The following is a 25,242-nucleotide window of genomic DNA, read 5'->3' on the forward strand; positions in this document are numbered from 1 at the left end:
GGGCCAGCTATTTATGTGCTTGTCTGTGAGAATGTTTCTCTAGCACAAATCAGGTCACATGTTCAGTGTGATGCTCTGTGGTACGGGCACCATTTCATTAAGATGTCAGAAGTGGACACTCCCATGAGAGTTTCTTGAACATTAACATTTTTGTCTTTATTATATAAAGTTGTCAGTGATGAAGCAAAGAATATTGTGTCCTGCCATGATGTGATTCATAAAATTAACCTGACAGCAATGTTTTACCAGCAGGAAGGCTCAAAGCACCACTTAAGAAGATTGCTTTAAACTTTGATTTTAAGGCAGTTGTCAGTTTTCTCTTTGTGCCAGTATTTCATTGCTTTCAGTATAATTGCCATGTGAGTTGTTTGCAAATCCTGAGCTCTTTCAGCCAAAACAGTTTGCCTTTTCTGGGAATAAGGACAGGAGAATAAATGCTTGCTGCAAAAATGCTCTGGTAGGTTCCAGCATCTCCATGTGTAGGGCAGGGCTTTGAGGTCTGTCAGGGCTGTGTCTTCCATCCACCTTAAATCACGTCGTGCTAAACTGGGCTGAACATACAATGGGAAACTTGCAGGAAGGACTTTGGAAGAGTGAGATTTGGGCTTGTGGTGTCTGCTCCTTTGCTGCTGACGTGCTTGTGATACAACAGAGGTGGTAGGATAAATAAATCAAAAGGAAACAAAAAGGGCAGTAATCACACATTTTTAATCCACAAATGTGATAATACATAATATATTTAAGGTGACCTGAACATTGCCCATATTTTAGCAATGTTGTTACATACCAAGCTACAAGTACAAAAGTAAACAATGAATACACAGGATATGCAAGTATGAGAAATACTTGAAAACATATTTTTCCTTAAGGCTACTCAGATTACTTTTAAATAAAACAACGGATGTTCAGCTGGTGTGTTTAAAATACCAGAATCTGAATATTGATACTTGCAACACACAAAAAGTCACAAATACAGGATATCCCTTTCCTTTAGACATCTTGAATGTTGAATAATCTCTTTTTCTGGCTTTAAAAGAAGAACCCAGGTTTGTTTGCCACGAATGAAACACACAAAATCTGACATGTGCACTGGGACAGGAGCATTGGATACAAGAAATACTGTTCAAAAGCATCAGCTGACAAGTACATGCTTGGAAGAAATGCAGGTAATGAGGCATGTAAATATGGCTCTGCAACTGGCTGAACTTGCAACCCCAAGTGTTGCTGTTTCATTTCTGTGTTGCAAAGGAGTTGTCCATCTTCATTGCTACTAAGTCTACTTTTAATGGTTAAAGGAACTATGTGGGGGAAATTTACACCGTTAAAAACTGTTCTGCCAATGTCTTTCACTTTTACTGTGCTTCAAATGAATTTTCCTGGGAACGGGTCAAAATCCATCTAGGACAACCCAAGTGAGTACATGACCTGGGTGTGAGTATTTGCAACTGTATAAAGTATGACAGTAAAAACTATTGTTGCAAGAGATAAAGGATAGTTATTCTGGGGTGAGGAGAGACAGAGGGATAATAAGAATTTTGAACAGTTTTCTCTTAATACCATAGTATGTGACAATTTATTTAAATGAAAAAGATGGGTTTTGTCTTATCCTAAAGTAATGAGTGATCAACCCTGTAAGCTTCCCCTAGAGAGGAATGGCTTTCAAATACATTTTCTGGTCTTTGTCAATGTTCAGATGCATGCATCTTTCTATTACAGTATACATGATACGGAAGGTGTTACCCCCAGATGATGGCTCTGTCTGCTCTCTGTGTCAGCTGAATGGAGAGGGCTCCTGATACTGCAGTATCAGAGATAGAGATGAGTCTGGAGGATAAAATGGAGAGGACAAGGAGAGATTTCTGAATGTTTTTTACTCTGGGTCAGTTGGCACTTACCCAGGTTCTGCAAGTGGCAGCTGGAGCATCTGCTCTGCTCCCCCACTCCCTGTGTCCAACCACGACTGTGCAGAACCCACTCTTTCTTTGCAAAATGTTTTCAGTTTGAATACATCAGTGTATTTTATTTCAAAGAAAAAAAAAAGGAAAAGTCACTGAAAACATTCTGAACAAAAACTCACTCCAGAAACTCGCCAGAGTCACTAAGGCTGTTCTCTTTTGACTTGTGGATATGCTACACTCGGAGGCACTGCAAGAATAGTGGATGGGTTCCTTTGTATCCCACCTCTGATTACTGTAGGCACAAATGTCATGGGCACATTAAACCAAGAGTTGTACCTAGGCTGAGTACTTTGAGGATCAGGGATGTAAATGTTGGTGTCTTGGTCGTGCTGCTCCTCACAAGGGCAATTTCAAAATCTTCACAAAGAGCATTTTGTTCTGTCAGGCAGAACAGTAAGAGCAGCACAGCCTTCAGCCTGACCTCACCTGATGTAACCCAGTACACAAGCCCTGGGAGCTGGGGAACTGCTGTACTACTTTATTTACCTTTGAGCTCAAACCACTGAGCTGCTTTTCAAGTTAAAATCAAACCTTCTCTCTGTTGTTAGCAGGTATAAAACAAAACTGATGAAACTGTTGCTTCATTGAGCAGTTCTTTAGATTTTCTCCCACTTCAGTTTGTATGATGTGTTGTTCTCCTATTAGATTTATATACCATGTAAAATCAGAGATGTTTTCTCATATTGATTCCTGATCCTTTTGAAAGGAGTGAACTTAATCCATTACAGCCCTACTTTCTGTCAAAGCTTTTTCATTTGGCGTGGAAATAATAAAAAATATATGCACCAAGGGCCTTGGGGGTAAATTCCATGCATTGCTCTTGCCTTCATCTGTCTATTTTTACACAGCCATGCATCTGAGTTTACTTTCTGTTTGCATGTTCAGCCTTGAACACAAAGCTAGCGAGATCATGGTGAGTAGCAATCTGTTTCTGAACAATATACATCAGCAGCCTTGTTCACTCTGCTCCTTGGAAAAGACTGAATGATCTGAACAAAACAGTAAAATCGATAGCTTTCTGATTTAAGTTTTCCACTTCATCATGAGCCTGGTGAGCACATTCTGGGCCCTGCTGGGGACTGCAGTAAGACTGATGGGGAGGAAGCTTGCTTGCCTACCATGGCTTATGAAGGTTGGCCAGTTCTAGAGAGAAGTTTTTGGTTCGTTTCTTGCCTTTGAGCGCAGTTTCAAAGAACCTTCTCATCAAGTAGTTTGTTGATGCCATTGCAGATCTTTTTGAGGTATGGCCGACAATCCCCGTCCAGGCTGTACAGGGCAGACAGAAACTCCACATCCGCAAAGTGGTTGAAGACGTGGTTGATGCGCCCGTGGGAGCGCGCGGTCAGGTGTCGCCCTACGAGTTCATGCACGAGGTCTTTGCACTCGTTCAGCAGTTCTGCGAGCACGTTCCTGTCAAAAGTGTATTCGACCTCGTAGAAGCTGACGATTGTCATGGCAGTTTGGTTCAGCTTCTTCCTGAACTTGTCTACAATCTCCAGCTCTTCCTGGTTGAACTGATTATTTCGATAGAGGATCCCGATTTTTATTGCCACTTTGATCAGGTCTTTCATGATTTTATGGGCTTCCTTTTTGTTTCTGGTGTGTTCCTTTGTTACTTTGTACAGCTCATCGAAGATTTCACTGCTTGTGTCATCGATGAGCATGTTAGCCATGGTTTTGGTTGCCATTTTACTCAGGATCTTTTTCTGGGCTTGCAGTGCGAGATTCTTGGAGCTGAAATAATCGGGACCTGGTTTGGGATAGAAAAAAAGGGGAAATGTTAATTTTATTTGGTGAATTATTTTTGCAATGATTTAAGAAAAGTAGAACCGATATGCTTAACTGAGACCTGGCCTGTGGCACTGACCAGAGCAGCCACGGCTGCAAGAACACTCCCAACGCCCTCTAGCCAGGTAGGTATCCTTGGAGTTTCACACATGCATGTTTCAGGTCTTGCTGTCACTGAGGGCTTTTGCTTGCAAATAAAGAACAGAATATTCTGGCAGGGGATATATGTGCTGATTCTTTGATAGCCTTTTAATTTTGTAGTTCAATAGGAAAGCTTTCTTGGCAGAGAGATCCACTGAGATGCTGTGGTTGAAATAATACATGAAATACCAGAGACAAGCAAAATGAGATAGTGGCAAGCAATGCATGAACCTTCAGAGTTACACTCTGGTCATTGGGAGGCACTGTTGTTCCACGGCTGGGCTAAGCAGCTTCACGAGCATGGGTTTATTTTGCCTTGATCTGTAGTATCAATGCCTTCCTCTCTTGTTACCAGTTTGTAAAATTACAGAATATGATTTTTATAAAATGTTGGTGCTTCAGTGCACGCGGTTCCTGCCAGACAAAAACATCTGAGCTATTTGCTCTACAGTTATCAAACAAATATTAGGGATTTTTGATTTTTTACTCATATCTGCACCTTTCACTCAGCAGAGCACCTGAGCACACTCCTGCTGGGCTTTATCCCATGAGCTTCTGTAATTCTTGGTAGAGATTAATCTGACCTTCCTCTGTTCTTCACATTAATGTTTGCTTCTAACTGACCCTCTGTGGACAAAGTAAAGGAAATATGGATATGAAATAATTATCCAGGTTAATACAGGGGCAGCAAAGCCTCTGTTGGATCAGAGGGCACTTTATCATTGCAGCCAAGTGGTGATGAGTGTGTGTATCTGGGGAGGGCAGCCAGTGAGCTCTGAGTGATGGTAGAGTGGCCTTGTTCCAAGGTTCCTTGTTCTTGGTCTTTGTTCCAAGACACCTTCCTTGCCTTTCCCTGTCATCTGCTCTCAGTCTCTGCTCCTGCAAAGGAGGTGCCCGTGTCTCCCTGCCAGCTGGGACCTCACTCTGCTCACCACCACACCACAGCCTTGGCTGCTCCAAGGGGGATGGAGTTATCCACGTCCTTCACCAGCTGCTGGGAAATCAAACCACTAAGAGATTAAAAATGACAATAAAAATCAAATCTTCCAGTGCTTATTTGATTGTGGAGCCTCAGTGAGTCTTTAAGTTGGTGGGGTGGGCTCTGAGACCCTCTCCAGCCTTCAGCACACGAGTGTTGTCACTCGTCCCCGTGCTCCCTACACCCTCATGCCAGGACAAAGGGGTGCTGGCTGCCAGTGCTCACTTGGAGTAAGTAACACTCTGAATCCAAAGTCCTCTGGTTAAATTCTGACTTTCAAGTTGGCTGGAATATTGAAGTTGTCATCTTTGTGTGCTGCTGAGCAATGTTAAAGAGTAACATTTAATTTCAACTGAACCACCACCTGGAAAAAATAATTCAATGTGCTTAAAAGAATTGCCTGTCATTTGGAGAGAAAATTGTGGGGCTGAGCTGCTGTCTGGAGGAAATAGAAAAACTGTGATTTAATCTAGAAATGATAAAACCAGGATGAAAGCATTCTTTCACTTAGCAGAACGTGGGTATATAAATAGTATCCGTGATGAGTAATTATGTGCATTTGACACACTGAAATGGTAGATTGTTAGTGTCTGTTTCTGTAGTAAGTGTTTGCTATTAATCAAGTGGATGCAGTTGTTCAGTATCTGGTGTGATCAAAACCTGAAACTAATTGCAGTAGATTTTTAGAATATTAATTTTACTGAAGCTCACGACACTTCAGCCTCGTGTCCCTTTGCCCAGGTGAGAGCCCAGCTGGCTCGTGCCCTGCCCGGCTCTGCTGCAGGGAGAGCTCTGCAGAGCTGCTGCAATTCTGTGGCTCGAAGCAAAGGCAGCAGTTGGGGTGAGTGAAACATCCTGTCCCCATCACACAGCCCAGGGGGGAGCTGGGAGCAGCAGAGCCACCAGCACCTTAAACACAGACACATCCAGCTGCCCTCCCACCTGTGTGATCTCTGAGACAAAGCTGGATGCTGAATTAGCACATAAAAGCTTCTGATGAGCTTTTAAGACGGGAGGGATGTCTTGCACAGAAAAAAAAAAGTATGATATATGTTCATGTACCCAAAGTCCTGTGTCTTATCCACAAAACTGAGCAGTGGGACCTTCAAACGTGGGTCTTTTTCCCGGGACATCCCTGGGTTTGGCAGCTCAGGCAACGGTACCACAGCTCCCAGGGAAAGGTGCAGGCTGTGAAAGGGGCAGCACAGCTGGAAAGCATCAGGCCAAGTTTAACTGAATGTTAAGGCTGGAATGTTTTTCCATGGCGAGTCCCAAGTGTGGGATCTGCTATTTAACAGCATGAGTCTGAGCTCCTGCTCATCTTTCTAAAAGTAAAATAAAGAAATGTATTGTTGCATTGCTGCTGTGGCTCCCTCCCCACTTTGTGCTCCTGTCTCTCCATCCCATGCTCCCATGGCATGTGCATTCCCCAGGCATGCCAGCCCTCAGAAACCAGGCACATCCAAATCCTCTGTGCACGCTCTGCTCCCCTGACTCCAGTGTGCTGCTCTCTGCACTGCACGGGCTGTAGGAGCTGGGAATTACCTTCTCCACCGTGGCTGCCATGTGCCTTATCCCAGGCGCAGAGGTTCCAGCGGGCAGGGGCAGAGCCTGGTGGGACACAGGTTCTTGTGCACTGTGGTGTCTGTTAGATACAGAAGCTGCTGCCACGGGCCCTCCACCGTGTCAGGAAGCTGCTGACGAGCTCGGGAGGAGGTGAAGGGCAGCGTTCCACCTGCCCCAGCAAGCTGCCTGCCTGGACACTGGGCTGGGCACTCTGCAGAGCCCCGGCCGTGGCTCCGCTGCCCGAGCCGCTGCTGCTGGAGGCAGACAGCGCGTGTGGGATGGGAAGAAGGCAGCCAGCAGCCCACTCGTGCATCCAGACAGCGGCGCGGGGCTGTTCACAAGGGGCTCTGCTCGAATTCAGGCTCTGCGTGTGCTGGAGAGCCGGAGAGGCTGTTTGGATAGATTGGATTCCTGCCTCCAAACCCGCATTGTGCTCAGACACCCAGGTGACGCCCTGCCTTTCGAAGATCACAGGTGGTTAGCCACATGATTACATGCAGGCTTTCGTGGGGACAGCGTGTTTACCGTGGCAGCCTTTTCTTACTGCAGCACATTGCTCACTACACAAAATACATCTTCACCTCCTACATACAGCAATTCTATTTTCTGCTTTCCTCCACACAGCAAAACAAATCAGCAACAACATCATAGATGCTATTAGCTTTCAGGAACATTACACCAAGGCTAAAAATGAAAAACGACCCTCCAAGCACACTGCTTTGTTGGGTAGTGATTAGCTTCCATTATAGAAAATCTGACATCTTAGTTTTTACTAAAGAAAGGGCCAGTTCTGCCTCAGATCTGCTCTCAGCCTCTGTCTGTCACCTCGAGAGCTGTGTATGATAAAAGCTGTTTAAAAAGGCCCTCGTGATGGGATTGATCCCACAGCAATCCTCCATCCCTCAGGAGCTGCAGCTCTTCAGCCCCGTCTCCCACAGGGGGATGGCGAGTGCCCAGCTGTGGGCAGGAGGGTGGGCAGAGGCTCCCTGTGCCCAGGGAGTCCCACGGCCAGGGCAGGCCACCACTCCCCACCAGTGACCGCCCAGCTCCTGGCACGCGGTGCTGAACGTGGCAAAGAGGTCTCACATCCACTAAACTTAATAACACGATTGCTTAATAACAGAGTTGCTTAATAACAGAAGTGCAGAAAAAGTTTGGCAACTCTAGTAAGAGTTTTACATTTTAGGAGTTTTTGAGACTACAGTGCAAGAACATCTGTAATATTCTCCAAGTATTTTGATTGCAGATGGCTGTACCAAATACAAAATGGTCAGAACTAAATGCTCAGCAATACTATTTTTATGTAAATCCCCATTCAGCCACTTTGTACAAAACACACGGCAAATCCAGTCAACCAGAAGATGCTCCCACCATGCCGAGGAGGGAGAATGATCAACATTTGCTGGAAGCAATTATGAGGATATGGAAACCAGCCTCCTGAGCACATGAATCCATTTCCCTCCCAGTCAGCCACTTACTCAAAGCCGTAATACCATTTTGCAGCCAGGATATTTTCTCCCCTGGCTAACGGCTGAAAGTTGAGTTGAAGCGAACTCTGGAGGGAGTGTGGCTTCACCACAAAAGAAGAGAGAGGAAGAGTTGACCTGAAGGGTTTCTGTGGAGGTTGTCCAGTGCATTTTTAATTGTGTCAGCAGGCTGGCTTGGAGAAAGGAATTTCACCTGACACTGGGAGCTGCTACCCCAGTGCCTGCTGCAGCTTGTCCTGGGTAATCAGTTACCTCATTGGCTTCACCTGCTCTCAAGTGAGACACACGTGGAGCCTCTGCCTCGTTTCCCACCACGCTGAGCGTGGCCCCAGCTCCCAGCAGTCGGGGTGGCTGTGTTTTCCAGCCAGGGAGTGCACGGAGTAGGGGACTGAGTAGACTTGAGAGCATCCTGGAGAGGTGAGTTGAGCTGTTTTAAATTAAAGGTCTGAGCTAAAGTCATGAAGAGGCTGCAGGTCTGAAGCAGCTTGGCAGGAATGGGAGGTGATGGGCACCAGAAATGGTTCCCTGCATCTGTGCTCCAGCTGTACTGGAAGTGAGCAAAGGGCTGAATCTCAACTGAACAAGATGGAAATGCATAAGAAAGTAAAGATGATGAAGAGGCTGAAATATTTTTAATACTCCTGAATCTTCACTTTTAAAATGCAGCACAGCTTCTGCAGCAAAAGACAGGCTCTAAGAGTCAGCAGTGCTGCTGGAAACGTGGGCATCCCTCCAGCTGCTAGCAGTTGCTTGGGCTTGTGGGAGATGGACCAAGCCAAGGGCCAGGCATGCTCTCAGAGTCTGCTACAGTGTGAGATAGATGGGTTGTGAAAATTGTTGTAGGAATGTGCTGTTTTAATGACTTGTGTGACCCAGTTTGAATGCACCTGTGTATTTTAACTTAGTGATATACCTGCCCTTGAGCCGGGGGAGTCTGGGGATGGCAATGAGGCAGCTGGGTTGTAAAGCCTTGTAGTGGATATCTGAATGGTGAATCCAGCATTGCTTCTCGTGTTGATAATTTACTGTGTTGCAGCTTGCTTCTTTATAACCTAAAGAGTTGCCTGTAGTGGCTCCTTTTCTTGACATAAATACAAAAAAAAAAATCTAGTTGCTTAATTTGCATAATTCAGGCAAAATATTAGAGGAAATGAGCTGCAAACGTGTGTGTTTTATTTCTCCATCAAGCCTCACTTACACGTTAGAAGATTGATCAGAAACGTGAACCGCAGGACTTAGGATTTCAAAATAGCTCTAAAAGCAGACAGGAAAAAAAGTCCACTAAAACCACTTGTCCTGTAGTGTTTTAATCCTGAGCAGCCCGGGCACGAGCTCTGGGTGTGTGTATTACTCTTGGACAGCTACAGGATCACTGCAGAAGAAACATTCAGTGTTTCCAGTAACTTTAAGCCAAGAAATCCAATAGACCAGATGGAATACATCAGCTTTCAGGGAGGGCCAACTTAAACATGTGTAAGCACCAGGGGCCCAGTGCTCAAACTTTAACACTTCTAAATTGTTACTGTGAGCATAAAAGGGTTGCTCATATCCGTACTGGAACAGGAGATTACAGACTGATAATTATATCATCCTGGGAGAATGTACCAGTACCCAAACGTCTGAAAGCAAAAGCTGGACCTGCTGGAAATGGCAGCGACAGCCCTGTACAGAGGAAATATGACTGAATGGAAAAAAGACCATTTTTCCTTTCAGTGCTTTAGATGAGCAGCAACTGTGCCACGAGAAAAGGCACTGTCTGGGAACCTGGGGACTGGAGATTCCAAAGGATAGTCCTATTTCTGCTGCTGATTTGTATCTGGCATTCACTTTTCTAGCACTATACTGGAGTTGCCTTTCAATACCTGGAGGAGGTGGTGGAAGGCTGGGGGGCCCCTTCTGTAAAGAGAAGAGGAGCAGTGCAGCGTGAGCAGATAAACTGCTGTCCTCTGGGTGATGCCTCCAGGAGCCTGTCCAGGGGACAGGAGCTCAGCTGCAGTTTCCATCAGCCCTGATGGAGTTGCCAAGGAGGGTCTGGCTGAGCTCTGCCCCCGGTAGCTGGCTGGGAACTGAACTGCTCGGCTGCGTTCCTCTCCTGTGTCTGAAAGCAGTGGCTGGCAAGAGGTGTGTGGATGACAGCACTGTCCCGGGGCTGAGCCTGGCTCACAGGGTGGAAACCCTCCCAGGCACTCCCTGGAATATATGGCACAGCTGACAGCACGCTGGGATTCTGTATGGCTGCTATTTGACATTACAAATGAGACATTAAGCTTGGCCATATCCTGCAAACTTGCATCCAGCCGGTGGCAGAGGAAAGCACTCCCTGCCAAAGGGGCTCAGGGAGGATCCCCTCTGTGCACAGCATCCCACAAACCAAAGGGCTGTACCAAACACATCTGGTTAGCTCCTGGCAGCTGGCAGGGAGTGTAAGTGATGCAGAGCCTGCACAGCATCCTGAGGCACGCCCAGGGTGTGAGCAAGGCTTTGCTGTTACCTGAAACTGCTCGGGAGGTAAAGTCTGTCTGCCAGGAGTGAGAGTAAAATACTGTGGTGTTTGGGTTTCTAAGCTTTACTATACAACTAAAAGAGGTTCTGTTAAACTGACCACTGTATTTTATAAACAGGTTCAAAGTCTTTTGATGTCAGTTCGTTAAGCTCATGGCAAAATTCGTTGAGAAGAGTGACCATCCCTGTCCCAGAAAAGGCTCGTTCAGCTCTGCCTGACACTGCCAGAGGAAAAGCTTCCCCACTGACAGCAGAGTTTTGGCAAGGGAAGATTGGTTACTACCCCTTGCAATGTCCTATTGATCCTGTTCCTGTATTTTGAGACAGGTGTTTATGACTACATTAGTGTGGGGGTTTTTTAAATGCTAGTTTTACTCTACAAGACTTCTTTTGACCAAAGAGGCCTGAAGGCATGCCCAAAACACTACAGCTGGATCTTACTTTAGCATGGGTAGCTCACAAACCCCAGCAGCCCACGCCTTGGTGGCACTTGGGGGCATCTTTAATTGGCTGGGAGTTTTTTGCCTTCAGATTGTCTGTGAGGTTTTTTTTTCCCCTCAGTTTAGGCTCTATAGAAAATCCTGGGCAGGAACTACTGAAGAATTTAACTTCAGTGTCTGAAACATTTTGTGCTGAAGGTCCGTTGCCTTTTCCACAATTACCACATTTCTTACATTGTCCTTTCAAGAAGACACTGCATGGAAAAAAGAAGCTATCATGGGGACTATGTGGCAAAAATACCCAATTAGTCAAATAATTATTATCTCTATAGGAAAATTATGCTTGTTTTAATGTCCAGCCATGTAATTTTCACAACAGGAGAGTAACGAGTTCTTTGATATGTGCTAAGGGGTTGTTTATTGCTTAGAAGGGACAGAGGCTCTTGGGGAGCATCAGGCATATAATGAATGATAAACAATTATCTTGTTAAGGAATGAAGGCTCGCAGGCTTCTTTGAAAGGATTCAACCACCACGTTCTTCCACACTAAAGTAACAATTACCCAGGAAAGAAAGGCTTCTCTTGCCAAAGTATTGTTTAAAAGCCATGTGAAACCTTTCAAGCTCTTGCAGCTGTCCTGCTTCATCCAGATGCAATCGTCGCAGCAGCTTCTCTTTGTCAATGATCTGTAGAACTTGCTTGCAGTGGTTCCAAAGAGGCAGATTTGTTCTGAACAAAAACTTTGAAAAGCTGTTTGAACATTGTGACACTTGCACTGGTCTTGGGGGCTTTCAGTCCAGTTTCCCGAATGATTTGAATTCTTGATCAGGATGTATATGGTTTTCACGTATTCTTTTATCCCCTCCTCTGGCAGGCTGAGGGAGAGAGGAAGGCTGTGGAGGCATCTGTGCTTTTGTGGGCTTGGTGCTTGGCAGTTACCACAGGCACCACTCCTGGTTAACGGGAGGGTCAGATTTCCCTGGGCTTCTGCAGCTCAAAAGCTTTCTATCCCTTCCAAAGAAGTCTCTTTAGCATGCAGGAGCTGGTTGCTCCCAGTAGGAACAAAATAATATGCTGTTAGTAAAGCAAGGCCCCGCAATATCAGCCCTAAGTATTAAACAAGACCTCGGTGCAATCTGTGTGCTTTAAATAGTTAAAGTGCAGCTATGAACAGGCTATTGGGTACTGCTTCACCAATTTCTATTTTTTCCCCCACCCATTTCTCATCCTCTCAGGAAGAAAATTTTGAGGGTTTATTTTTGTGCCTTCAAATTGCTTGCTGTTGCACTACACTGCTCTTTCTCCAGAGATAAAACGTCCTTGCCTTTTACATAGAATAATTCTATTTTTGGCTCCAATATATTAAGAATGGCATGAAAAATAACCACGCCTATGCTCTGGGGATGTACAAAACTCCATGAGAAAGCAAGCAATCGGGACCCCAAGGGTAGCTGGTCTGAAGATGCCCTGAAACTGAAATAGCCGACAGAAAATGGGAAGGGGGAAGTAATTCTGCTACACCAGGGTGAACAAACTCCAGAGAACCCACACCAGGACACAGCTGCAGCAGGTGTCCAGCTGCTGCTGACCAAGTGGTCATGGCTGTGTGAGCTGAGCTCTGAGGAGGGGGTGAGCAGCTCCACCCCTGCAGAGCTGTCCCAGCCACGCTGCTCGGACGCTCCCCTCCGTGGGACGAGGCTCTCTGTGGTGTGAGCAGCACAACTGTGCTTCACTCTGCTCGTGGGGCTTTTGGCTTGGCTGTTAAACACAGGCAGAAGCCCTGACAACAGCACTGGGTCTGCTCTGCTTGCATTGAGTGCCCTGACACAGTGAGAGGGCTGGGTGGGCTGGGTAGCACCTAACAGGGTGTGTGGAAGTGGGGGAGGCCAAGGGAAGGGGGGTGGAGGGGAAGACAGGCTCTTGAAGCTTGATTTCAGTTAATGGCATCCGTGTATCTGGCAAGTGAGGGAGATACTGTTTTATGGACAGAGTGTGCTGTTGGTTTCCTAATTTGGTACTTGGTTGCTTGACCACTTGGTTTTGAACTAAGAAGGTGATGGGTGGAAGGGGAATAAACCAGTGCCAGATATTAGGTACAACTGGAAAAACATACTGTTGGTCCCTAAATAAAAACCCCAGAGGAGATGTTAATTTCCACACTTAATTCCAGCCAGGCTTCCCAACTCTGTTTATACCAGAGAACAGATTCAAACGAGGGGAAGGTGAAGAGGACAATAATGGCAAGAAATGTCTGACAGCAGCACACTTTGCTAAGTCAGGAGCAGATGCTGCAGACTGATCACAACATGTTTAACACTATTAATGAAACAAGGTTTCCTTGGCCTTTTGCATAGACTGTTTATTGTCTAATTTTTATTCTCTGTGCATGTGTTTTGGGGGAGTCAGCTAAATTAAAAAAGTATTTTGAAGGTGCTGATCAGTGCTCACAACTCTGGAAGGGGAGGGCTTACAGGTTATAGCCCGTTTGGAGCAGCTGTTTGACAGTGCACAGAGAGGCACAGCTGTGGCTGTCTTACAGCTGGAAGGGTAGGACTGAGATGTGTCACTAAGCAAACAAAAGATGTCAAACCTGCTCCAGCATGAGAGCCTGGTAGGAGCATAAGGGAGCTTCCAGTGAGGCTTATCCTGTGATGGATTGATGTTCCTTAACAGATTAAACGACAAAAAAACCCCAACAAAAACCCCAAACCTCCCCCTCAAAAAACCCTCAACAAAACAAACAAAATTCCCTAACCAAACAGAAAATCCCATTAAAAACCCCAACCCAAAACTATTGCTGGAAGTGGCTCTGCAGGTGTGTAAGTCTATTAGTAAAGAAATGGTTTCCTGAATCCTCCCCTTGAGTCATGCTTAGTTATATTGTCTGTGTCACAGAATCATTACTTACAAGGTATGTGGGTGCTGCTTGTCTCTGTGTATTTATCACAGCTTTCACTCCCTCCATGAATGCAAAGGCCTCGATTTGTAAAGGCATCTAATTTATCACTGACTACAGTCCAAGATTTTAGCTCCTATCCTGAGAATGTGCAGGAGGTAAAAAAGGACTTAAACAGATCCAGAAGAGTTGCTGCAACTTGTGAAGTCTTTTGGGGTAAAGCAAATGCTCTGCATTAATTCATGGCTCCCACTGCCAGTGGCCCTCCTTGTGCCTTCCAGAGCAAGCATCCCTTGTTCCCTCTGCCCCAGTGCTGTGTCCCATTGCAGGGTGGAGACAGCACCAGCATTTCTGAGCCAGGTGTTGAACTGTTACAGCAGGTTTCAGGTGCAGATCCAAGCTCCACTGTGGCAGTGAGGGTTTTGTGGCTGCTTGAAGCAGTTTTGTCTCACCCAGCCCCAATTAGCTGTTGATTGTGCTGCAGCTTTATGAGCCCAGCACAAAACCAGATGGGAATGCTGCTTGTGCAAGTTCATAAAAGACCTAAGACCATCCTTCCTTTCTGAGCAAGAGCTGCTGATAATATCAGTTTCCGAATTATGCCTGCTCTGGTTTCTTTTAACTCATTTGAAGGTTTTTTTGTTGTTTTTTTCCACCATTTCCTTACAGACTTCTAACAGACAATCCCATCGTGGCCTTGCTGCAACAAACCCCGTGTGCTGTTTGATTATAACCCCCAGGACTGATACTGCAGAATCCACCTACAGCGAGTTTAGTTCAGGGGTATAGCTGTAAATGAACTAGTGGTGTTACAAGTTTAAAAGAGAAAATTTATTTTTAAATGTCATTGGCTTCTTGCTGGCAAGCAGAGACCAGTAAGTTCCTTTTCCTTGCAGTTTAGGGGTTTTTCCCCTTCTTCAACAGAGAGGAGATTAAGCCTGAGCTATACTGAAATAGCTGCCTACATATGAGCACTGGAGCTCTGCACAGCTCTACAGCTCAGTGTGTCAATATCCTCCACGCAAGGGGAAACCAGGGCCTTGTTTTCTGTCTGAAAGCACTGGGAAAGTATTTGTCAACAACAGCAAAGATGAAACTGAAAAGACAGAAGACATGAATAGATAGAAGGAAGAAGAGCTCGCTGTTTAGTGTTGTTCCCCAAAGAGGACAACACCACTAGAAGAGTCTCCATGTACTTATTGCTTTGAACAATGCTTTACTGTTTGCCTGGTTATTCAAAAGAAAAGACATTTTTACAGTTGCAGAATGTTAGGCTGTGTAGAATCCTTGAGTAACTTTTTTTCCCCTTTTTTTTTTTTTTTCCTTCCCCCTGTCCCTAGAGAAGGATTAGCTGCTGGGGAGATGGCCAACCCAGATTCTGAATGGAAAACTCCTGACCAAAGGAAAAAATTAATGCTGGTCAGTGCAGCTGGGATTCATCACACTCTCCATCTCTCACAAGTTTTTGAGCATCTGATTGGGGATTTATTGGTAGGAACGTGTTGCCTTATGCCTCAGATGTGATCTATAACCCTGTTTTCCTTGAAAATGAAGTCTGATTTGGACTTTAATATATCCTTTGGGTGATCTGCTCCGCACTGCTTGTCTACAGTGTCAGGTCAAGCATCTGATCAAGCTGCACAAAGTAGTAGGAATGAATATGTGATGATTTCCACCCCTGTGGAAAAACAAGACACAGACTAAAATATCTATCTATTCCACATGAACCAGACCACCTGCTGTATTCTCCATACTTGTCCTCTGCAGTCCTGCCATAAAGAATCACCACTGTGGAAACCTTAGTCTAGGCTAATGAAGCTGAGCCTTACAGTACAAGCAAAAGGTTATTTCCTTTGGAAGGACAGAACACCTGGGAAGGTAGAACTGCAGGTCAATTCTGTTCCTCCTCGGTTCAAAATCTGCACAAATAATATCTGCCAAAACTTACAGTGTCTTAGTGTCTTACACCAATGAAAGAAAAAGTCCTGAATTTATAGTGGGGGAAAAAAAAAAGCAGGGGAAACCTGACTACAAATGGTAGTTTCCTTGTTATGGGTTTAAACTAAACTGCTAAGCATGGCATCAATATCTTCACAGTGAGGTGACTGACCCAAGCAGCACCAATAACAGCTGACAGTCACAGCTCCTGCAGAGGATAAACACTAATGGAGATAATCTGGTTTTGTACTTTTACCTTGTTCGCTGTGTGTATGCATACTGCAAAACACATCATGCCAGGAGGAAAACACTGATAACAGGGATGCTTTTGCTGTGATCAGTCTCTAATAACACTGTAACAGCAGTGGCTGTAACCACCCGTGGTGCTGAAGTCACTCTGAGTACAACTCTTTATTTCAGGAAAGCAGAAATGGAAAAGATTCTGGGAAAGTACTGAAATGGTCAGGACAGTTCTTAGAAGGTCTGTTTCATTATTCTGAGGCATGTGAGTAACAGCAATGTGTTGTGTGGGGGTATATATATATATATATATATATATATATATATATATATATATGGATGGATGGATGCACATGTATCCTCATTATATAACATTGCAGCTCCAAGGAGTCAGGACTGAATTTGCATAGGAAAAAACCAAAAACCACTGCCTTTGCATTACCTGAAGAAAAGCCTGGCAGGACAAACCTCAGCAAAGAGCACAGACAGACAGAACGCGGCGTGCCCGCGGCTCCGGAGGCGCACGGGGCCGATGCGCGGGCGCCGAGAGCAGCCAGCGGGGCGAAGCAGAAACCAAACCCCGGAACGCAGCAGCAACGTCGGTCTCTGCAGAGAGGCTCCACAAGGACTGACTGTGGCCCAGGCTGACTCCCAGAGAGAGGAAGGCGGCACAGCCCACACGCCGCTGCCATCGCGCTGCTCCAGCTGCCAGCAGAGCCGCTGCCTTCGGCTCCGAGGAACGCTGAGCCCGGCAACAGGAACCCATTCCACCCACACACCTGACACTGCTGAGGGAGCTTGGTCAATGCAGCCCTTCCTTGATCTCCAGCATGAGTTTTTAGAGTATCTGTGGTACCTGCTGAAGAAGCAGAGGCACTGGCCTGTTACTTCTCCTTCTGGAGCCATTCTAAGCATAGGCAGCTTCTTGAGGCTGACCTAGAAAGCTTCCAAAGGTGAGTTTAGACCCATCTTATCGCTCCTGGAATTCACATGGTATTCCAAGACTGAGCACCCTGTGGAACGTTCTCAGATAGACCAGCAGCCACCTGAGGGAGAATACTGCTTACTTTCCTCTCGCTGCCTTGCAGGACTTGGTGTGTCCTTCTTTCCTAGAGAATTAATCCTGCATTTCTTAGTCCTGCTCGAGAACTCTACTGGGTTCAGTGCTCTTTCTGCCCGAAGAAATGTGACAAAATCCACTTCTTGCCCAGCTCTCATCAGTTCTGTAAGAAAAATCTGGCTTTTGCCCAATCTTATGTTTCCCATTCAACTTTTTATACAAAGAGGAAAAGTGTTAATTCCTTTCTTGAAGAGGGATTTGAGCAGTTCTGGCACATTCTGCTGCAGACAGGCAATGCCCACAGAGGACTTTGCCAGGCAGGGATGGGCTGGAGAGAGGGAGGTCTAACAAGCCCTATCACAGACTTGTCTAGAGAACTGGGATTCCCATGCTCCTGCATTTGCAGGGCTCAGATTTCCCTGCAACAAGGTCTGTCTGTCGTTCCTGCTCGTGCTCCTGCCATTGCCATAGCATAAGCCAGGGACATTCACATCTAAGTACACACAAGGAATGAGCAGAAAGCAGAGAGCCTTTGATCAAATGAGACATTTCTGTGCTTTTAAAGGGAGACAGGAGCCTTAAAAAGGAATGACTGTGTATGTGTCATTCATTGCTATTATTTCATAAACCCAAATAATCTCGAGATTCCTGTGGGTTTGCACCAGAAAGCCTAGAGAGTGATAATGCAGTGTTTGTGCTCTGAATATAGGTATTGCTCACAGGGAACAAACTGCTGGCAGGAACACTTCAATAAACTCTATCATCAAGCTGAATGATACTCTAAAATAATTATTTAACCTTTACTAACAGTCATTATTAATTTGATGAAGTTTCCCAGGATGCTTTAAGCCAAAAGAGAGAATGTTTGCAGTCTTCTGCATAGAGACATCACACATTACATATTCAACAGGAAAGGTCTGGAAGAGGAGCCCTTTTGTTTATTCTTATTTCCTTTTAACCAGTGCTAATCTGAGCTGCTAGTCTCACGCTGTTAAGCCCTACACTTCCATATAGCTGAAGCCTCCCTTGGCAAATAACTGAGCAGCAATTTAACCCAGTGGGTCTCACCTTAGAGAAGCTGGGTTTGCTGCCAGAGAGAGCTGGCCTGCTTTTCTTTTTTAGTATTTTTTTTTCCTTTTCCCCACCCAAGTCTATTCAAATAGTTTCTTTTGCAGCAATCTGTTCTCTTCCTCTGGGCCTGCTGAGGTCCCCTTGGCATGGTGCTATTCAGGCCTGCCTGTGCTCATCTGCATTTCCTCAGCTTCTGGCAGCACTGGTCCCTCCCTGCCCACAGATCTCTCAAGGTTTGTTTCAGGAGCAGCACTTCCCCATCAGTCAACTGTCTGTCCTTTCTTCAAGCCTAAAGCCAGAAGATGGTTTGCCACTTGCCCCCTTTTCAGTATTTTCCCCCAAATACTAAATACTCTCATGCTTACAGAGAAAGCACACGCAGCAGCTTTACCCTTCTGGCTTGCTTAACAACCAATGCAAAATATGCCTGTGATAAAATTGCATTTTCTTATGGCAAATGGGCTCCCCAGTGAGCCTCTCAGACTCATTCCCACTGTGTGAACCCTCATTAAGTGCAGCCCAGTGGTGGTAGCATAATGTTGCTTCAGTGGACATTTGTCTGACTTTAATATACAAAGAAATTGCTTGTGGAAAGCTTCTATCAAAGAAATAAAACTCCAGATACCAGAACTCTGCATCTTATCTAGTGAGAGACAGCCTATAAATCCAAGCAGCATGTTGGAGGTTGCAAGATTTCTGACCAATGGAAAGAGTGGGGTAAAAATGAGGAAGTCAGCTGCTGTTGTGTGTTCTGGTCCCACGTTCATGCTCCTGGCTGGCTGATGCATCTTCTTCTTGGAACTCACACAAAGGATGCATCCTGAGACAGCAGCTGAAGAGAGATTTGTATCCAGTAACTTTTGGTTAAGTGAGGCCATCAATGCTCTGAACACAAATCTATCAATGTGATGATATGCCACAATTCATTCAGGGCAGCACTGAGTTTCTTAATTGAGATGATCATAACAACCATACTGCTTTGTAAACTGCTCACATGGAGCCTGATGAATCTCCTTTACAATCTGATGGGTCTGGTTTGTAAAATTCTAGAGATGCTTGACAATTGTACAGCAATCTGCTTTAATCCAGAATAAAACTCAGTCCAACACTACAAAAGGAATGTGGCATATTTCAATATTCTAGAAGTGTACACTCGGATGTCTTACTCTGGATATTCCTCTAAGGGCTTCTTCCAGTATCATTTAATTGCTTTCTTATTTTACACTTACCCATAAAAGACCTTTATTTTACAACTAATGAAACTATATGCTTTTGGAGGCAGCTTTTCCCTTCATTTTCTTTCCAAAGAAATTCACAAAAATTGAAATGTATGGCCAAGATGTTGTGGTAAGAAAAAGTTATCTAGAAATCTGCTCAGATAACCTACAGAAAACAAAATGTTTAAAGGAAATACTTGCTCTTTTTTTCTTCACAAAGGTGGAGAAAATACTGCCTTGTGGAGGAGCATTTGATGTATGGGGCTCTGCCTCTGAAATAGCTGCAGATCCTAAGGTTGCATATGACAAGATTTAGGACTCCATTCTGCTTCCTGTTGCATAGATAAGAATTCTTTTGCTATATTCAGAGTTTCATGAAAGAAAGTTTTTACTGATCTCAATGATAATGGCCTGAATTGGCCAAGTAAATTTATGATGTTGTGTATGATGACACAGAGCTTGTTTTTCCGTGATGTACTTTAGGTTTGACTCCAAACATTTCTCATCCAGAACTGACTTAACCTCCAGCAGGTCCTCTCTCCCAATCCTTTTAGAGGGAACTCACTATTTAAAGGGGCTGTATCCCAACCAGCCATAAGTGGTTTTGGATGCACTTCATCCCGTTTCTCAGAATGCTTTGTCTCTGTAGGGGACTCTGGGTGTTATCGTCCTGAATTCCCACAGCTACCAGAGAACAACCCTGCACTGCACAGTGGCTACAGTCTGCATTAGCCTCCTGAATTCACAAAGTATGTCTGTCTCAGGCTCTCATCCTCCTCACTGGGGAGTGAACCAGCAAATGAAGAGAAGGACTATTTTCTGATTTCTTTTAGTTATGTTTATTTTTCACTATGACAACTTCACAGGGAACAAGCTGAAATCTTACAGTGTCTGCTCTTGCCTCATTCCCCCTTTGTTTTTTTTTTTTTTTTTCTCACCACAAAAGAATAGAAATCATCTGGAGTACGGGGATATAAATTATTTGTGCCAATGGCTAGATTTAGGAGTGACTTTTAACGGCATTATCTTTACATTGCTTCAGAAGTGAAGAGACCACAGGCATAGGTCAGCAAAGCAGTAAATGAAAAAAACAGCTTCAGAGATAAGAATGTAGAAACATGTGCAGTGGATGTTTAAAAACCCCAGAAGTTTTGAAATATAATAGGCTAATTCTGCCAAACTCTCCTGATTTATAAGATCTCTGAAACTCTTAGTTCCATGTTATTTCTTGGCTGTCATTTTTATGACATAGGCTGGTTAATGTACTTTGGTTAAATATGGGCAACCATAATCACACTCCGTTCTTCAAGCCCTGCTTGTGCAATCTTTTCCCCTTGCTTTGTCGTACAAGGAAAATGGACTTTCATCTTCAAAGGTTTATGTGGGTCTTTTAAAAGATTCTGTGAAAAAAGTTTCCTCCCATTCCTTGCAGAGTTTGCAACATCACAATGCAGCACTCTCATGAATGAGTCCCAGAGAGTAAAGCTGCTGGGACTGCTTTCCCTAGCTGAGATGTGCAGAAATGAACTGAGCTACCTAAGAGTAAGTGGAGCAAAGTAACCCTCTGGAGCTCCTGTAACAAACTGCCAGGGGTTGGTAACACCAAGGCCACCTCCACATAGAAATATAAAATCCTTATCCTTTGAACAGCTGCCATAACGAGCCTTTTCTCCTCGGTTAGTCCTGACTACCCCACTGGAGTGGGAAGAAGTGAATGAAAAGACGTTTCACTCTCCATTGCCAGAGAACAGCTCTCGGAACAGTGCTTTTCAGCAGTACCCTGATTAGAATGGCTGCAGGCTCAGGGGACTCCCTGTTGCCAGCCTTGGCACCTTGCTGATTTTCAGCACTATTTGTTACTTTTTTTAAACCCACAGCCAGTTGAAACTAATGAAAACACGCTTCTTTAACAGCCAGGGACTTCGCAGCCAAGGCTGCTTAAACTTACTAATGTAAATAGCTTTGTCATTTTATAGGGTATGCTCTGAGTTAAATGAACAGACCTTACTGGGAAATGGAATTAAAAAAATATTGATTTCTCCCCTTCCTCATATCTTTCCAAATATGTCCTAAATTTTTGCCAGTTGTAAGGTGACCCTGTTCATGCAACTTAATGTTTAATAGCTATATTGAATAATATCCCAAAGGTGAGTCAGAGCATGGCTGAAATTTACACTGAAGTCATAGAAAAACATAACCCCTGAATCAAAGAGAATCTATGGTCTTTCCTATATCTCTGTCCCAAGGTACAGAACCAGCCTCTCAAACCGTTTGCCTTTCTTAAAAATAAGGAGCTAAATCCTCTGGTGCACACCAGCACAGTTCCACCTGCACTGACAAACTCATCCAGTTCTACATCCCGTGGGGGGAGCACTCCCCTCATCAGATTTGTTTTGAATAGGTTGACTGAAGAACAAAAACCACTCTGCACCTAAGGAGACTTAAGGCTGGACAAATGCTATGGCTGTATCTACTTATGCAGCTGAGAACAGGGAAAATCACAAGTTCTGGGCTGTCTCTAGCATTGCTATAAGCTGGAATTATTAATCTATTTTGACAGAAAATGTTGGCTGGTTGAAATATTGTTGGAAGTGCATGTATTTTTTCTAAAATTCCTTGTGATTTCCTGTAAATCTCCCAGGCTGTCAGCCCTTTCTCCTTGTGTCTGCTGTTTGAGTTAGCTTTGCTGCACAGATTTTGGCTGAAAAAGTGAATTGTTCCCCCGTGCAATAGGGAATCCAGCTCAGTGCTCCTCTTCAGACTAACAGAGCTGAACTGACCTTGGTCATGTACACTTGGTGTCCTTTTGGAAAAAAATCCCAGACAAAACCATCAAAACAAACCAAAACCACCAGCAAATGTATAAATAAATTTATGCATAGATATGTTACACACATATACATTTTTTTCAGGAGGTTTTTTATTCTCAATGCCAACACAGCACCACTAGATTCTGCAGTGCAAGGACTGCCTCTTAATCAAGTCTAATCTTGCATACACTTATGTAGATTTCCCTAATGATAATTTCATCTCTGTGACACCATAGGACTGACAACACTAATTGTTTCAGCATTTATTATTACCTACTGTCCAAAGTCTTTGTCATTTCATTGGACAGCAAATACATTTATTGTGACACCCTACTTCTAAAATATACAACAGAAGAATTATTGTTGTCATAAAATGTTCTAAATGTATGAAGCATGGAGGGAACAACCCTATTTCTCATACTCGAAGGGTTAACTCACATACTTTGGGAGCACTGTCGCTTATTAAAAAATTATTTATGAGTTGAATTGTATCACTTCTAAACGCATAAAGAGTTGGGATGGCTTCCAGCAATTACTAAAGAAGCCAGCCAAGTGATGCTTTCCAATTAAATCAGGCTGAGTTGATTTTTTTTTTTAACTTCTCAGCATCCTGTGTTCTTGCTCCTGTTTTTTCACGGTTCAAACAGACGAAGCATTAACCTCGTGCAGGTGAAGTCTCACACGTCTCCTCTCCAGCATCCTTTCATGTGCTGCTGAGCAGTACGAGTCTCTCTGTAGGTACCCACCACATGAAAGGTGTCTTTCTTGTCCATACAAGTGCTGCTGCTGGTGCTTCAGTCCTGGCTTTTATTTAGAACCAGTTGTTATACAAAGCTTCAAAGCCTGTAACTTCTGATAGCTTATTTATATTTGTGATGTTGAATCTTTGATAATGGCTGTGTTAAAAAACCTGAGTAAAGCGTGCAGAGCTGAAAGCATTGACTTCCATGGCAGTGCCTGTGCAGTTATACAAAGAGACAGATGAAAGTCCACGATGTCTAATTTATCAGCAGGGAAATAAAGACAAATTAATTAAAAAGAAAAATGCTGAATGTAAAAAAAAAAAAAAAAATCACTAAGCCCTAAAGTACTCCCTTTCCTCCTTGTACTGGATGAAGCTCAGATGCTTACAGGGAGATCATGCACCACTACTCACATGTGGTATCGTGCTGGTACCAGCTCTTGACAGAGAAAAAATTCCACAGCTCTCCACAGGTTTATTTCCTGGGTGAAGTATATTACAGAAAGTTACGTATCTAGGCTGAGTCCTGTAGACTGTAGACCAGAGAAACCCAGGAACTTTTTCCAAGATGTCTGTGAGAAAGGTAATTATGAAAACCTAGTGAAGTCTTTAGAAGCCTAAATTTACTGGAAGCACTCTGAACCGAAAAAATGCTATGTAATCTGCAAAATTAAACAGAACATTGAAAACACTGCAGCAGACTATTGAGTGCTGACTCCTTGGGAGTGCCTGCTCCCTTCCATAGCTGGCTACAGTCATTGCTGCTGCAGAGTTCACTTTGTTCTGTGCTGAAGAAATATGTCAGCTCCAGAGTACATAGGACCTGCCTTTATTGCTGGGATTGGAAGTTTGCCACTCCGAGATCTAATCAGAATTGTTTATTTTTTCCAGCACTCTGGAGTAGATAACAAGCTCGTTTGGGTATCTGACATATTTATTTAGGTCTGTTACAGGTTCATCTACTCACCCATGACCGTTTACAAGATTTAAACAAAGGTTTCTCCTCGATTAGTGCTGGAAAATGAAACCAGCTTGTATAACTTGGAAAAATGATTTAAAATGATGGAAATTACTCTTGTGCAAGGCAGACAGAAATAGCCCAACACAAGTGCATTCTGCAGTTGCCAGTTGAAACAGCAGCCTATTTTGTGCTGTGCCTTTTTCTGATTCATTTCTAGGCTTGTTCTCCAAAAAGAATCTACAGTTACTGGGGCTGAACTGCTGCTTTCTGTCAAGTGGAAACTGAGTGGCTGTTCCATAGCCTTTTTCCAAAAGCTTCCTTTGAAAGCTGAAACACTGGAGCACAGAGCTCTGCCAGAGCCTGCCACTGGGAATGCAGGAATGCAGTCCTTGCCCAGTGTCTGTAGGTCCTGCCAGCTCCTCCCTTTCTGCTGTGACAATTCAGATGCTGCAGTAGTGGCTATCGCTGCCCATGCCACACACAGGAGTTTCAGCCAGAGAATTTGGGAAGCCAAATCCGTTTGTCACATGTCTGCATCTCCACTATCCTTTCCAAGAGCATCCCAGAAACGATGTGCAGCAGTCCTGCAGGTAGAGCACACTCTCCTTCCCACAGAGTGGAATTACCCTGCCACGCTACCCCTCTGTTAAGGGGTTGGCACTTACAGACCTGTCTGTGGTTTTCAGTAAAGATTTCTTTGGGTTGGTTTCAGGAGCTCAAGTTTTCTGGGCACAGAAACACCACCTGTATTGGCGCTGCAACCATCTCTGCGTGGGAGACAATACAACAGCAGCTCGTGCTGGGAACATCTCCTGCTGACAGAATTCAGGCAGTGAGTGATGTACCCTGGGTAGGGTTCCTGACCACGTGCAGAATACCCCTGCATTTCTTTTACCTTGCACAGCCAGTGCACTGGGACTGCTGGGGAATGCAGCCCTGAGGAGCAAGCCAGAAGAGAGATGGTCTGTGAGGCACCAGCCAAAGAGCACTCACAGGACTGTGGATGAGTGTCATTATCAAAGTTGAGCCACTCCAACTCATGGTTGGTTTCACTCACAGACTAATCCCATTATAACAATGTAAAGCCACTCTGCTAGGCCCAGGTAGGGCTGTCAGTCCCTCAAGTAACATCCCTCACAATCAAATGATGCTTTAGATTTGGGAATCGGCAACAAAACTCACCATCCCATTGAATTACACACCTCACTACATTTTCACAATGCCATTCAATGAGTAACCAAACACTAAAGTACTTATTTATGTACTTCAAACACAATAGCCTTAAATAGATTTCTGTGGAATGTCCACTGTGCTTCAGAAAACTATTCTCACAAGCCAGCAAGCTTCTGTGAAACTCTTACCAGCCATGATCAACCCTGGACAATCTTTCATGGCTAGAATTGAAGATTTTCTTAATACTGTATTATCTGGGGGCAATAGGATGTA

The 25,242-nt window shown here is 44.4% G+C and overlaps 1 protein-coding gene across 1 annotated transcript in view; it reads right to left on the reverse strand.

Annotated features, from left to right (window-relative positions):
* Positions 1 to 3,145: 3,145 nt before the first annotated feature.
* The window catches only part of TNFAIP8L3 (TNF alpha induced protein 8 like 3), a gene marked incomplete at both ends in the record, with an annotated part of 42,041 nt that continues 19,944 nt past the window's right edge, over positions 3,146 to 25,242 (reverse strand). The window contains one exon of the mRNA XM_082290525.1: positions 3,146 to 3,708. Coding sequence (XP_082146651.1) covers positions 3,146 to 3,708 — 563 coding nt within the window. The remainder of the gene's footprint in view (positions 3,709 to 25,242) is intronic.

This window comes from Coloeus monedula, assembly GCF_965178545.1.
Source record: "Coloeus monedula genome assembly, chromosome: 14".
NCBI lineage: Eukaryota > Metazoa > Chordata > Aves > Passeriformes > Corvidae > Coloeus > Coloeus monedula.